Source organism: Elephantulus edwardii, unplaced genomic scaffold (assembly GCF_000299155.1).
Source record: "Elephantulus edwardii isolate Elephantulus edwardi_28Jun2011 unplaced genomic scaffold, EleEdw1.0 scaffold00038, whole genome shotgun sequence".
In the NCBI taxonomy this organism is placed as follows: Eukaryota; Metazoa; Chordata; class Mammalia; order Macroscelidea; family Macroscelididae; genus Elephantulus; species Elephantulus edwardii.
Window position 1 is genome coordinate 16,354,370 of NW_006399788.1, and position 11,257 is coordinate 16,365,626.

At 41.1% G+C, this 11,257-nt stretch overlaps 1 protein-coding gene across 1 annotated transcript in view; it reads left to right on the forward strand.

Moving 5' to 3' along the window:
- The first annotated feature begins 1,980 nt into the window (after nt 1–1,980).
- PNOC (prepronociceptin) overlaps nt 1,981–11,257 on the forward strand; it is a 21,317-nt gene continuing 12,040 nt past the window's right edge. The window contains exon 1 of the mRNA XM_006884869.1: nt 1,981–2,106. Coding sequence (XP_006884931.1) covers nt 1,981–2,106 — 126 coding nt within the window. The remainder of the gene's footprint in view (nt 2,107–11,257) is intronic.

Genomic DNA, 11,257 nt, shown 5'->3' on the forward strand with positions numbered 1-11,257 from the left:
CCTCCCCCCACCCCAGTTCACTCCTCTCTTTGAAAAGTAAAAGAAAAGTTCTTTCTTTGATAGACAATCCCCCATGCACCCCTCCCACCACCCCAAGTGGACTCTTGTGAGAACCATAATACCCCATCATACATCGCTTTTAAATTATTCTTCCCCTCATCTGTTTCAATGCAGTATACACAATTTATCCAGTTTTTCTCAGTCTCACCCCAACCCTGATATCAGTCCCATTTTACAGCAGTGGCACCATGCCATAATTGTCCTTTTGAGACTGAGATATTTCACTCAGCATAATGTCCTCCAGGCTCACCCATTTTGAATAATATTGCATGAGTTCCTTGTTTTTCAATGCAGCATAGTATTCCATTGTGCGAATATACCACAGCTTCTCTATCCATTCGTTTGTTGATGGGCACCTGGGTTGTTTCCAACTCCTTGCTATTGTGAACAAAGCTGCAATAAACATGGGTGTGCATATATCTGCTTGGATGTCAGTTATGGTCTCTTTGGGATATATTCCCAGTAGTGGAATTGCAGGGTCAAATGGTATCTCTATTTGCAACCTTTTGAGAAAGTGCCATACTGCCTTCCACAGTGGTTGCACCATTTTACACTCCCACCAACAGTGAATAAGGGTTCCAGTCTCTCCACAACCTCGCCAGCACTTGTTGCTTGCTGTTCTGTTAAATTTTGCTATTCTGACTGGGGGGAGATGATATCTCAGTTGTTTTGAGTTGAATGTTTTTTTAAGGTTGACATCATCTTGGTATCATATGTTCTGATGGTGGACAACAAAAACTAAGAGGTCTCCCAGTATGTCCACTGGGTGACTTCACCTGAAGACTCCCCTCCATTCTCCTGTCACTTGCTCCATTTCACATCCTCTGGATAACAGTGCTTTTCAGACAGTGTGCATATCATCACCTGGGAATCCTGCTAAAAATGCAGATTCTGATTCAGTGGTTCTGAGGTTGGGCTCAATCCTCTGCATTTGTAACAGGATCCCAGGTGGTGTGAATGCTATGACCTGCAGACTGCATGTGAACAGCAAGACCTTTTACATTTTCACAGTATTATCAGGTAAAGAAGAAACAAAGGCAATGATTTGTTTTTCTACACTCCTTGAGGGGAAATTTACATACAGTGAAATGCAGTGTAAACATACAATTCAATGTGTTTGGACAAATATTCATACACATGCCCTCTGTAATCTATACCCTAATCAAGAGCATTCCCATCAGCTGAGAAAGACCCTTGTGTCCCTTTTCATTTAATCTTTCAAGCTTTGTTGTTTTATTGTGCTGTCAAATAGATTCCCTACCATAATGACACTATAGGACAGGGCAGAGCTGTCCCATATGGTTTCCTTTTGCTCCTGTGGAGTCACTGAGGTGATTTGAACTACCATCTATCTATTCGGTTCTCAAGCAAGTACTTAACCATTGAGTCACCAGGGCTCTTTATACAGCAATGCTTTCCGTATCCAGGTAAGTTTCATCACTACACCACAGTTGCTCCAGAGAATCCACGTGTGGGGTTGAGGCCACCTCCATGGTAGAAATCACAAGAGTGCTGTTTTTAGGAGCCTAAACACTCAATGACTTGTGAATATTAAAACAGATCAGTAGCATAACCACAAAAAGTAATGCCTATGGTAATTAGTTTTAAACTGCAGAATTATTTGACAACTGTTGGTGTAAACTAACAGGAACCGCTCACTGGTGGCCCCTTCAAGCGATGCCCAGGCAGGTATCACACCTGCCATCCCCAGGAGGACAAACTGGGCCACCTGTGCCCTTGACAAGCCTCCCTTCTGAAAGGTGAATCTGAGCCCTTTGTGCTGTTCGTTCAGAGGAGTTTCTGGCCTGCAGTCTCTCCCCTCTTAGGGTCTCCAGCCATGAGCAGCCCTAACAGAAGGGCTCTACTAATTGCCCTCTACACTTTTCTGTGTTTTAGCATCCTGCTTCTGCTCCTGCCACCATGAAAGTCCTGCTTTGTGACTTCCTGCTGCTCAGCCTCTTCTCCAGTGTGTTCAGCAGTTGTCAGAAGGACTGTCTCACCTGTAGAGAGAGACTTCGCCCTGCCCTTGATAGTTTTAACCTTGAGGTAAGTCCAGGAGGCTGGAGGGCCAGCTTCTTGCCAGTCCCCCTCCACTCTCCTGATCCAGACCAAACACTGAAAGAGTAAGTAAGGCCTCACATAACTGAAGTCACATGATTTGCCCAGTGTCACACGGTCAGTAGGAAGGAGAGGAAGACGGACTTCCTACCTCCTGACCACAAGCCCTGGGATCTTTCCACTTAACCACTTTCAAACACAGACATGCCCATATTACCATTCTGTTCTAACTGTGAAAACTGAGTATGCTCATGTTGGGGAATTTGACACATTCAGAGAAAAATTTCCAAAAGTTAAAATAACTTTTAATCCTACTGGCAGTGTCCAGGTACCCAGCAAAGTAAATTTACTTGAGCCTACTGACTAACCTGCAGTGAACAATTTCTTTTTCTGAATACAGCTTATTTTGTTTCATCAGCCCCTACTGGTAACACTGTTAGTAATATTCCCATTTTTTATATCATAAATAATTCTACAATCAGCATCCAGGTACTTAAATGATCTCTTGTGTTTTAAATTTCAAATTAGAAGTACAAATCTGTGGCTTACTTTTTACTCATTAAACAAAACACTTCACCAACTATAATTTCAGTCTACATAATCATTCTCCTATTAAATCTAATGACTCAGTTAGCTTTCTGTTGTCAAATAAACTTTTTTCAAAAGATTCCAAGATTTAATGCCTCAAGCTTTTGTAAAACAAGAAGTAACTCTATTATTAAAGCAAAAATATAAATATATTGTTAGGTGCTATCAAGTCAACTATAACTCATAAAGACCCTGTGAACCGGGTCTGATCCGATGTGTCCTATCCAATGCCATCCTCATGAGCCCTGCTACGGAATACTCAAGTCCATTGTTATAGTCACTGTCAACTCATCTTGCTGAAAGTCTTCCTCTCTTTAAAATGATGTCTTTTGACTAAACATGGCCCCTCCTAACAACATGGCCAAATATGTGGCACCAAGTTTCCCCATCTTTGCTTTAAGGAAGACTCTGGTTGCACTTTCTTCAAGACAGACTTGTTTGTTCTTTTGGCAATCCATGGGATATTCACTACTCTTCTCCAATACCACAATTCAAAGACATCAATTCTGCATAACACAGCAATAAAAATGGATGTGCATATATCTGCTTGGGTGGCAGTTCTGTTTTCTTTAGGGTATATTCCCAGTAGTGGAATTGCTGGGTCAAATGATATTTCTATTTCCAACTTTTTGAGAAAGAGACATACTGCCTTCCATAGTGGTTGCACCATTTTATACTCCCACCAACAATGAATAAGGATTCCAATTTCTCCACAACCTCACCAGCATTTGTTATTTGCTGCTATGTTGAACTTAGCTATTTACTGGCATGAGATGATATCTCATAGTTGCTTTGATTTGTATCTCTCTTAAAGCTAGGGATATTGAACATTTCTTCATGTGTTTGTTCACCATCTGAATGTCTTCTTTGGTGAAGTGTCTGTTCATATCCTGTGCCCACTTTGCGATTGGTTTATTTACCTTTATCTTGTTGAGGTGATAAAGTATTCTATAAATTCTAGATATAAGTCCCTTATCAGACATGTCATTACCAAATATTTTCCCCAATCTCTGGCTTCCCTTTTTACCCTGTTGGAAAAGTTTTTGGATGTGCATAGGGATTTGATTCTTAGAAAATCCCATTTGTCTATTTGTTTTTTCTAGTTGTAGGTTTATCAGGATGCTTAGAAGACTGTTTGTGTTGTGGATTAGGGCTTCTAGAGTTCTTCCAAGCTTTTTTCTGATGAAGTTTATTATCCTTGGTTTTACTCCTAGGTCCTTGATGCACAACAGCAAAGAGATGGAAGCAACCCATATGTATATGTAGTATATTCACACAATGGAATACTACACAGCACTGAAAAACAAGGAACTCATAAAATATCATACAAAATGGGTGGCCCTGGAGGGCATTATGCTGAGTGAAATATCTCAGTCACAAAAGGACAAATACAGCATAATGTCACTGTTATAAAACAGGACTGACATGGAAGTTGAAGGAAAACTAAGAAAAGAGGTGATAATAATGAACACTGAATTGAAATAGATGAGGGCAAGAACTGTCTGAAAGAAATACATGATTAGGTATTATTTACATGACAATAGTCCAGAATAAGAAGAAGTGCATAGCAAAGTGGACTGGGGGGTGGAGGTGTGTGGAGAAAATTGTGCAAAAATGGAAGAATCTTTTTAAAGAGAAAAGCGAACTGGAGGGAGGGAGGGAGGAAAATATGCAACAATGAATGAATGAATATCCAAGTTTCTGTAAATTTTCGTTAAAATATCATTTTTTTAAAAAAGAAAACAACAAATACATCAATTCTCTGGTCTTCCTTGTTCAACTTTCAAATCCAACAAAACAACTAGAAGTAACATGGCTTGGAGCCAGTGCAACTTAGTCTTTAAACTGATACTCTTGTTCTTTGGCACTTTGAAGAGGTCCATGACAGCAAATTTTCCCAATGCAACATGCCTTTCTTTACTGTTGCTATTATGGGTGTTGATTGTGGATATAAGTAAAACGAAATCATAGGCAACTTCAATCTTTTTTCCATTTATCGTGGTGAGGAAGATTTTTGTTTTCTTCATGTTGACATGTAATCCATATTGAAAGCTGTAGTCTTTGATTTTCTATAGTAAGCACTTCACATCATCTACACTTTTTGCAGGTAAGGTTGTTTCAACTGCATGATGTCAGTTGTTGATAACTCTTCCTCAAATCCTGATGCCACATTCTTCTTCATGTAGTCCAGTTCTCAAATTAATTTACTCAACATTCAGACTGAATAAACATAGAGGAAGGATACAACCCTGACACACTCATTTCTTGATTTTAAGTTATGAAATATTCCCTCACTCCGTTTTGAATAACTGCTTTTTTGTCTATGTGTAGATTTTGCATGTACACAAGTGTTCTGGGATTTCTGTTTTTTTCAATGTTGACCATTATTTGTCATGATCCACACAGTCAAATGCCTTTGGATAATCAATAAAAAAACATATATCTTTCTGATATTCTTTGCTTACGGCCAACATCCATCTGACATTAGCAATTATATCCCTAGTTTCATGATCTCTTCTGAATATACCTTGACTTTCTGGTGGTAACCTGTCAATGTACAGTTCTTTATTGTTTATTTCATAATCTTCAGCAAGATTTTATTTGCATGTGATATTCATTCCAGTAATTCCCACACTCTGTGAATCTCTTTTGGGAGAATGGGAACAAATATGGATCTGTTCCAGTCAGTGGGCCTATTAACTGGCTTCCAAATTTCTTAGCCTACATAAGTGAGCACAACCAGGGCTGCATCTGTTATGAAACACCACAGCTGATATTCCATCAGTTTCTGAGGTCTTCTTTTGCCAGTGTCTTCAGTCAGTGCAGCTTGAACTTCTTCCTTCATTACCATTGACTCTTGATCACATTCTACATCCTGAAATGTCTCCGTTTTGACCAGTTCTTTTGGGTACAGTGATTCTATTTATTCCTTCCATCTTCTTTTGATGCTCTTGAAACATTCAAGATTTTGTCCAAAGAATCCTTCAGTATTGCAACTCAAGACCTAAATTTGCTCTTCAGTTCTTTCAGCTTGAGATATTCCACATGTTCTTCTCTTTTGGTTTTCTAACTCCAGCTCTTTGTACATTTCATTACAGTACTTTGCTTTCTCTTCTTGAGCTACCAAATATTCTTGTAGGGCTACAACACCATGGTATCCTTGGATTCCAAGTAACAGATGAACAGACACAGCCCAAGACCCAAGCACATCACTCTTCCTACCTAAATCAGTGGTTTTCAAGCCAGTTTTCTGAGCAATAACAAAATACATATCCAATAATGAATTCAATGTCCATATACTCATCTTAGTCATTATATTTGTTTTTGTTATTCTCGTTGTTGCTGATTAATGAGGGCCTATTATGTGAGTCCTTAGATCATGTCAACAGTTAAGCACTTGACTACTATCTGAAAGGTTGTCAGTTTGAACCCAACTAGAGGTGCCTTGGAAGAAAGGCCTGGCAATTAACTTCTGAAAGGTTACAGTCATAAAAACCCTATGGAGTACAGTGTTACTCTGCACAGAGAGGGCCACCATGAGTTGGCTTCAAGTCAATAGGAACTAGTTTGGGTTTCAGTTTTGTTTTCTGTTTGTTCACTGTGTGCTGCCATAGAGCAACATCATAGCATCTGCTTAAATAAATGCAAATGAGATATCACAAGATAGAGATGGTCTGGACTAGGGAAACGTCCACTGTCACACAGTGAGCATGACCCCCGTCCTAGTCCTAAGAAAAGGGTACATTCTTACATTACTGGAACAGGAACTAAAACAGAAAACTCATAATTAGTTGAAAGACCATCAGAGAAGTAAAAGGTTGGATATGTAGAAAAACTATTTTGGCAGTGATAGGTCTATAACACCCAAGTGATTAGTCAAAATTATGTACCATCTATTTTATTTCAGGGTCATCTCAGAACAACCACAGACAGATTTTCTTAATTTTCTGTTTCTAGAGGTCTCTTCCATTGAAAAGATTTAAATAAATTTGTATCTCAATACCAATCACATCTATTTATTTGTAATTAAGAAAAGACGTTTTGGATATAAATTTAATAACCTGCACAGGCCAGGCTCATAGAAAAGGCATGCTAGCCAGGGAGTTCTGGAGAACTATTGGTAAGAAACTGCACTGCAGTCTTAAAGGGACATGATTCAAATCCACCTGTTGTTCTGCAGGAAAAGAATGTGCCATCTTCTCCTGTGTGATTTACCCACTGAAAACCCAATGAAGGATCAGCATCCTTGGAGCACCAGGCTATGTATAGCTAAAGGAAAAGCATCTTTAAAATGACAGCAACAACAAAACCCCCGTGAATTCTAGATTCACGTTAAGACCTTCAAACGGAGCTAAGGCTCTGCTTTTAGGCGGCCCTGTTCATTCAAGACTGAGCGCTGGCGGCCTAGTGAGTAGGGAGTTGTACTGCCAGCCCGATGAGGAAGGCTTCACATTTACCAGCTGCTCCATAGGAGTATAGGGAATTTCTTCCCATGTCATTTACAGCCTCTGAAAACCTGCTTGAGGGTCAGCTACGAATTGGTTTCTACTCCACTGCAATAAGAAAAGAAAGAATTCACAGAAAAATGCATGCCTTTAAATTGTGGTGTTGGCAAAGGCTATATACCATGTACTACAAACAGATTCAACACACCTGTCTTGGTAGAGGTGCGGCCAGAGTGCTCCTTAGAAGCAAAGAGAATGAAACTTCAGCTCACATAGTTTGGGCTAGTCCTTGGAGAGATTTCGGCTCACCTCAGGGGACAGTCCTTAAAGAAAGACATCATGCTAGGGAAAGTAGTCAGCAGAAGAGGGGAAGAAGCTTACTGAGGTAGATTGACACTGTGACGACAGCGTGGGCAGAGACAGCAGCTGAGACTGTGAGGATGGTATAGGATCGGTCAGGGTTTCCTTCTGTTGTACAGAGTTGCTGAGCTGACTCAACAGCACTTCACAACAACAGCAAGTACAACAATCACACACAAACCAAATGTTTCTGATTTCAGCGCTGAGCACTGTCTACATATCCAAAGATGAGCATATTGGTGGTGCATACAACTAGCAGGAGAGTAGATTACACGATTCCTCAGCCTAGAATCATCACAGATGCTTGGGAAACACAGAGTGGACCCCAACTAGTCTGGAGGGGCAGAGGGGCCAGTCCTTGGAGAAGGACATCATGCTTGGAAAAGTGGAGGGTCAGTGTGAGAGGAAAGACCCTCAACGAGATGGGTTGACACAGCGACTGTAGCAATGGGCTCATGTGTGTTGGAGATGGTGGCAGTGGTCCACGATAGGGAATGTTTCAGATCCATTTTTTATAGGGTCACTATGAGACCAGTCAACTTGCCAACACATAACAACATCAGACTGGCCCAGATGGGTTTAAAAATTCAACCAAGAACGTTTTCCCTTAGAGGTCCTTAGCAGGTTGTACTGCTAATTAAAAAAAAAAAAAAAATCCCTTGTTCTTAGTAAATAGACAAATAGATTTCATGCAACCCAATTAAAAGGGTGATTAAGCCATTATCTCACAATTGCCACACTAAGTATGTGCTTAGGTGACAGCATAAAAACAACTGAAGGTCATGCCCATATCTGAATCACTAGCTTCCCTGCAACCCTTTAAATACCACTCAAAACAGCGCTGGGAACTTAACTGTAGATAATCTTGACTCTGCTTGAATGTGTGTGTTTTTTTAAAAAATAAATAAAAATACCTAAGCAGGTGATTTGATTATAACTAATATGGCATCTGATTGTGAAATGCCATCCCGCCCACTTTGATGCCGTCCATGACCTTGGGTTGCCCCATGCTGAGAAGTTGGAGGGCTACGCAATCAATCAGTTGCCTTCAAGTTGATTATAATTCATAGTGAATGTATTGCAAAGTAGAACTGAGCTCCACAGAGGCTTCAAGGCTGTGATCTTTCAGAGTAGATCTTCAGGCCTTTCTTCCAAGGTGCCTCTGAGTGGATTCAAACCACCAGTTTTTCATTAGCAGCTCTACACTGAATCGTGTGTGCCACCCAAGAATCTGAGGTGGAGGTTGTTAGTCTAAATGGCCTCCAGTTTCTTTAGCATCACAGCAGATCAGAGGCTATCTGTTCTCCCAACCTGCCTCCCATCTTGTGCTCTTGCTCCCTTCTTCCTTCTTGGTGCCCATCATTTTCTTCCTGGGAATTCTTTCTTTCCCCCCCACCCCCGACCCTTCTACCTGTGTTTCCCTTCCTTTAATAGCTGTTGTTAAGTGCTGTCGAGTCATATGACCCTGTCCTTTAATAGTTACACTTCTTAAAAGAAGGAGATAGAGGAACGGGATGAGAGGAGACTGGAAGACTTATGACCTCAATCGTTCTTTAACTTCCCTTTCAGAGCCACAGCCCATATACCTAATAATCAGCAAGGGGGTTAATAACTAACTCTAGTGAACAGCTTCACATAACATTTTCACGTGGTGAGGAACATGTGAAAATGTTTGCGACAGAATAATAAAGAAAGTACGCATAAGCCTCTGCTCACCGTGCTTACTGGGTGCTCAATACCTGGCAGAGATTGTAAAACTGAAAAGAGACTTTGATTCAGCAGGAAAATACTATCTGTGTAAAGTTGGGAGTGAGACAGATGTTAGCCATAGCTAGGGAGAATCTTTAACGTGGTGAATGTGAAATCGTTCACTACAGATCAGTAAGCGAGCACAAATCTGTGCTTTCCTTGCTCCTTGCATGATCAACACAGCTTCGAGGTCAGCAGCAACTCCTAATGACCAAGCCCCACTGACTACTTTTTTGTGTTCCTTCTACTTTTCTATGCAGTATTCAGCCAAGCTGATCCCCTAGTCCTTCAGGAAACCCAGTCCTTTCTAGATGTGTTTGCCTAGTTCTCTTTCTGCCTCAAACTCTCTTTCTTTGCCTCCTGAGTTGATTTTTGCTCTTCTCCCCACCACACGGACATAAGTGATTGCCAAGATTCTCTGCTTCTCACTTCAGTGTACCCACCTCCCTCTGAGATTGCTTCACACAGCCCTTGCCTTCAGCTTCCCAGAGTCTGCAAGTAACTAACAAATATACACAATCAGCCTATATTCTCTATTGGCCTCCAAACTCACTCTTATTCATGTTGTTACTGTTAGTTACTAACAAATCAGTTCTAATTCATGGTGAGTCCCTGTAAAACAGAAGAATGTACGGCCCAGACCTGGAACATTTTCAGGATTGTCAATGTGCTTGAGTGCTTTGTTGCAGTCACTGAGTATTCTGAGTGTTTTCCAACCTAGGAGGGTCATCCTTCAGCACTATGTTCTTGCTGTTTACTGGCAAGGTGGAACCGACTGATAGCTGACACTCCAGTGCCTTTTCAGAGGCAGGAAATCACATGGCAGGAGAACGCCTCTCCTCCTGTGGAGCAGCTGGTGGATTCAAATCACATGCCTTTTAGATTGCAGGGCAGCTTCTTACCACTAGGCCACTTTTTTGCTCTCTGCACTATATCAGACAATATTGTGGAGATTCTTTGACTTTTTGCTAACTGATTTTCATTACCTATTCAAACTGGGCTGCTCCTTGGAGGCAAGGATTCTAAGGCTCCAACTAATATACTTTGGACATGTTGCAAGGAGGGACAGGTCCTTGGAGAAGGACATCATGCTTAATAGGGTGGAGGGACAGCGCAGGAGGGGAAGGCCCTCTATGAGGTGGTTTGATTCAGTGACTGGGGTAATTGGGATGGGTGTATCGGAGACGGTGCGATTGGCACAGAACAGAGCAGAGTTTAGGGATGTTGTACACAGGGTTGCTATGAGTCGCAAGCAACTCGACAGCACATAACAACAACAACAACAACAACAACAACAACATTTAATCTGTATGCTGAACAAATAATCTGAGGAACTAGAGTCTAGGAAGAAGAACATGGAATCAGGATTGAAGGAAGATTCATCAACAATCTTTGTTGTGCAAACAGACACATGAAGAAATGCTTTGAATCACTGGCAATAAGAGAGATGCAAATCAAAACCACAATGAGGTGCTATCTCACTCCAGTAACAGTGGCAAAGTTTAACAGGGCAGCAAGTAATAGATGTTGAAGAGGATGTGGCAAGAAAGGAACTCTTACACATTGTTGGTGGGATTGTAAAATGGTACAACCATTCTGGAAGGCAGTTTGGCACTTCCTCAAAAAGCTGAACATGGAAATTCCATATAAACCAGCTATTCCACTACTTGGAATATACCCTGAGAAAATGAGAACTGAGGTTTGTACACCAGTGTTCATAGAAGCATTATTCACCACTGCAAGAACATGGAAACAGCTCAAATGTCAAACCATAGTCCTAATCCACAACATAAACAGTCTTCCAAGTATCCTGAAAAATCTACAACCAGGTTTGTTGTTGTTATGTGCCGTCGAGTTGTTTCCAACTCATAGCAACCCTATGCACAACAGCCCTAAACCCTGCTCTATCCTGCACCAACCGCACTGCCCCCGACACACCCATCCCGATTACCCCAGTCACTGAATCGATCCATCTCATAGAGGGTCTTCCCCTCCTG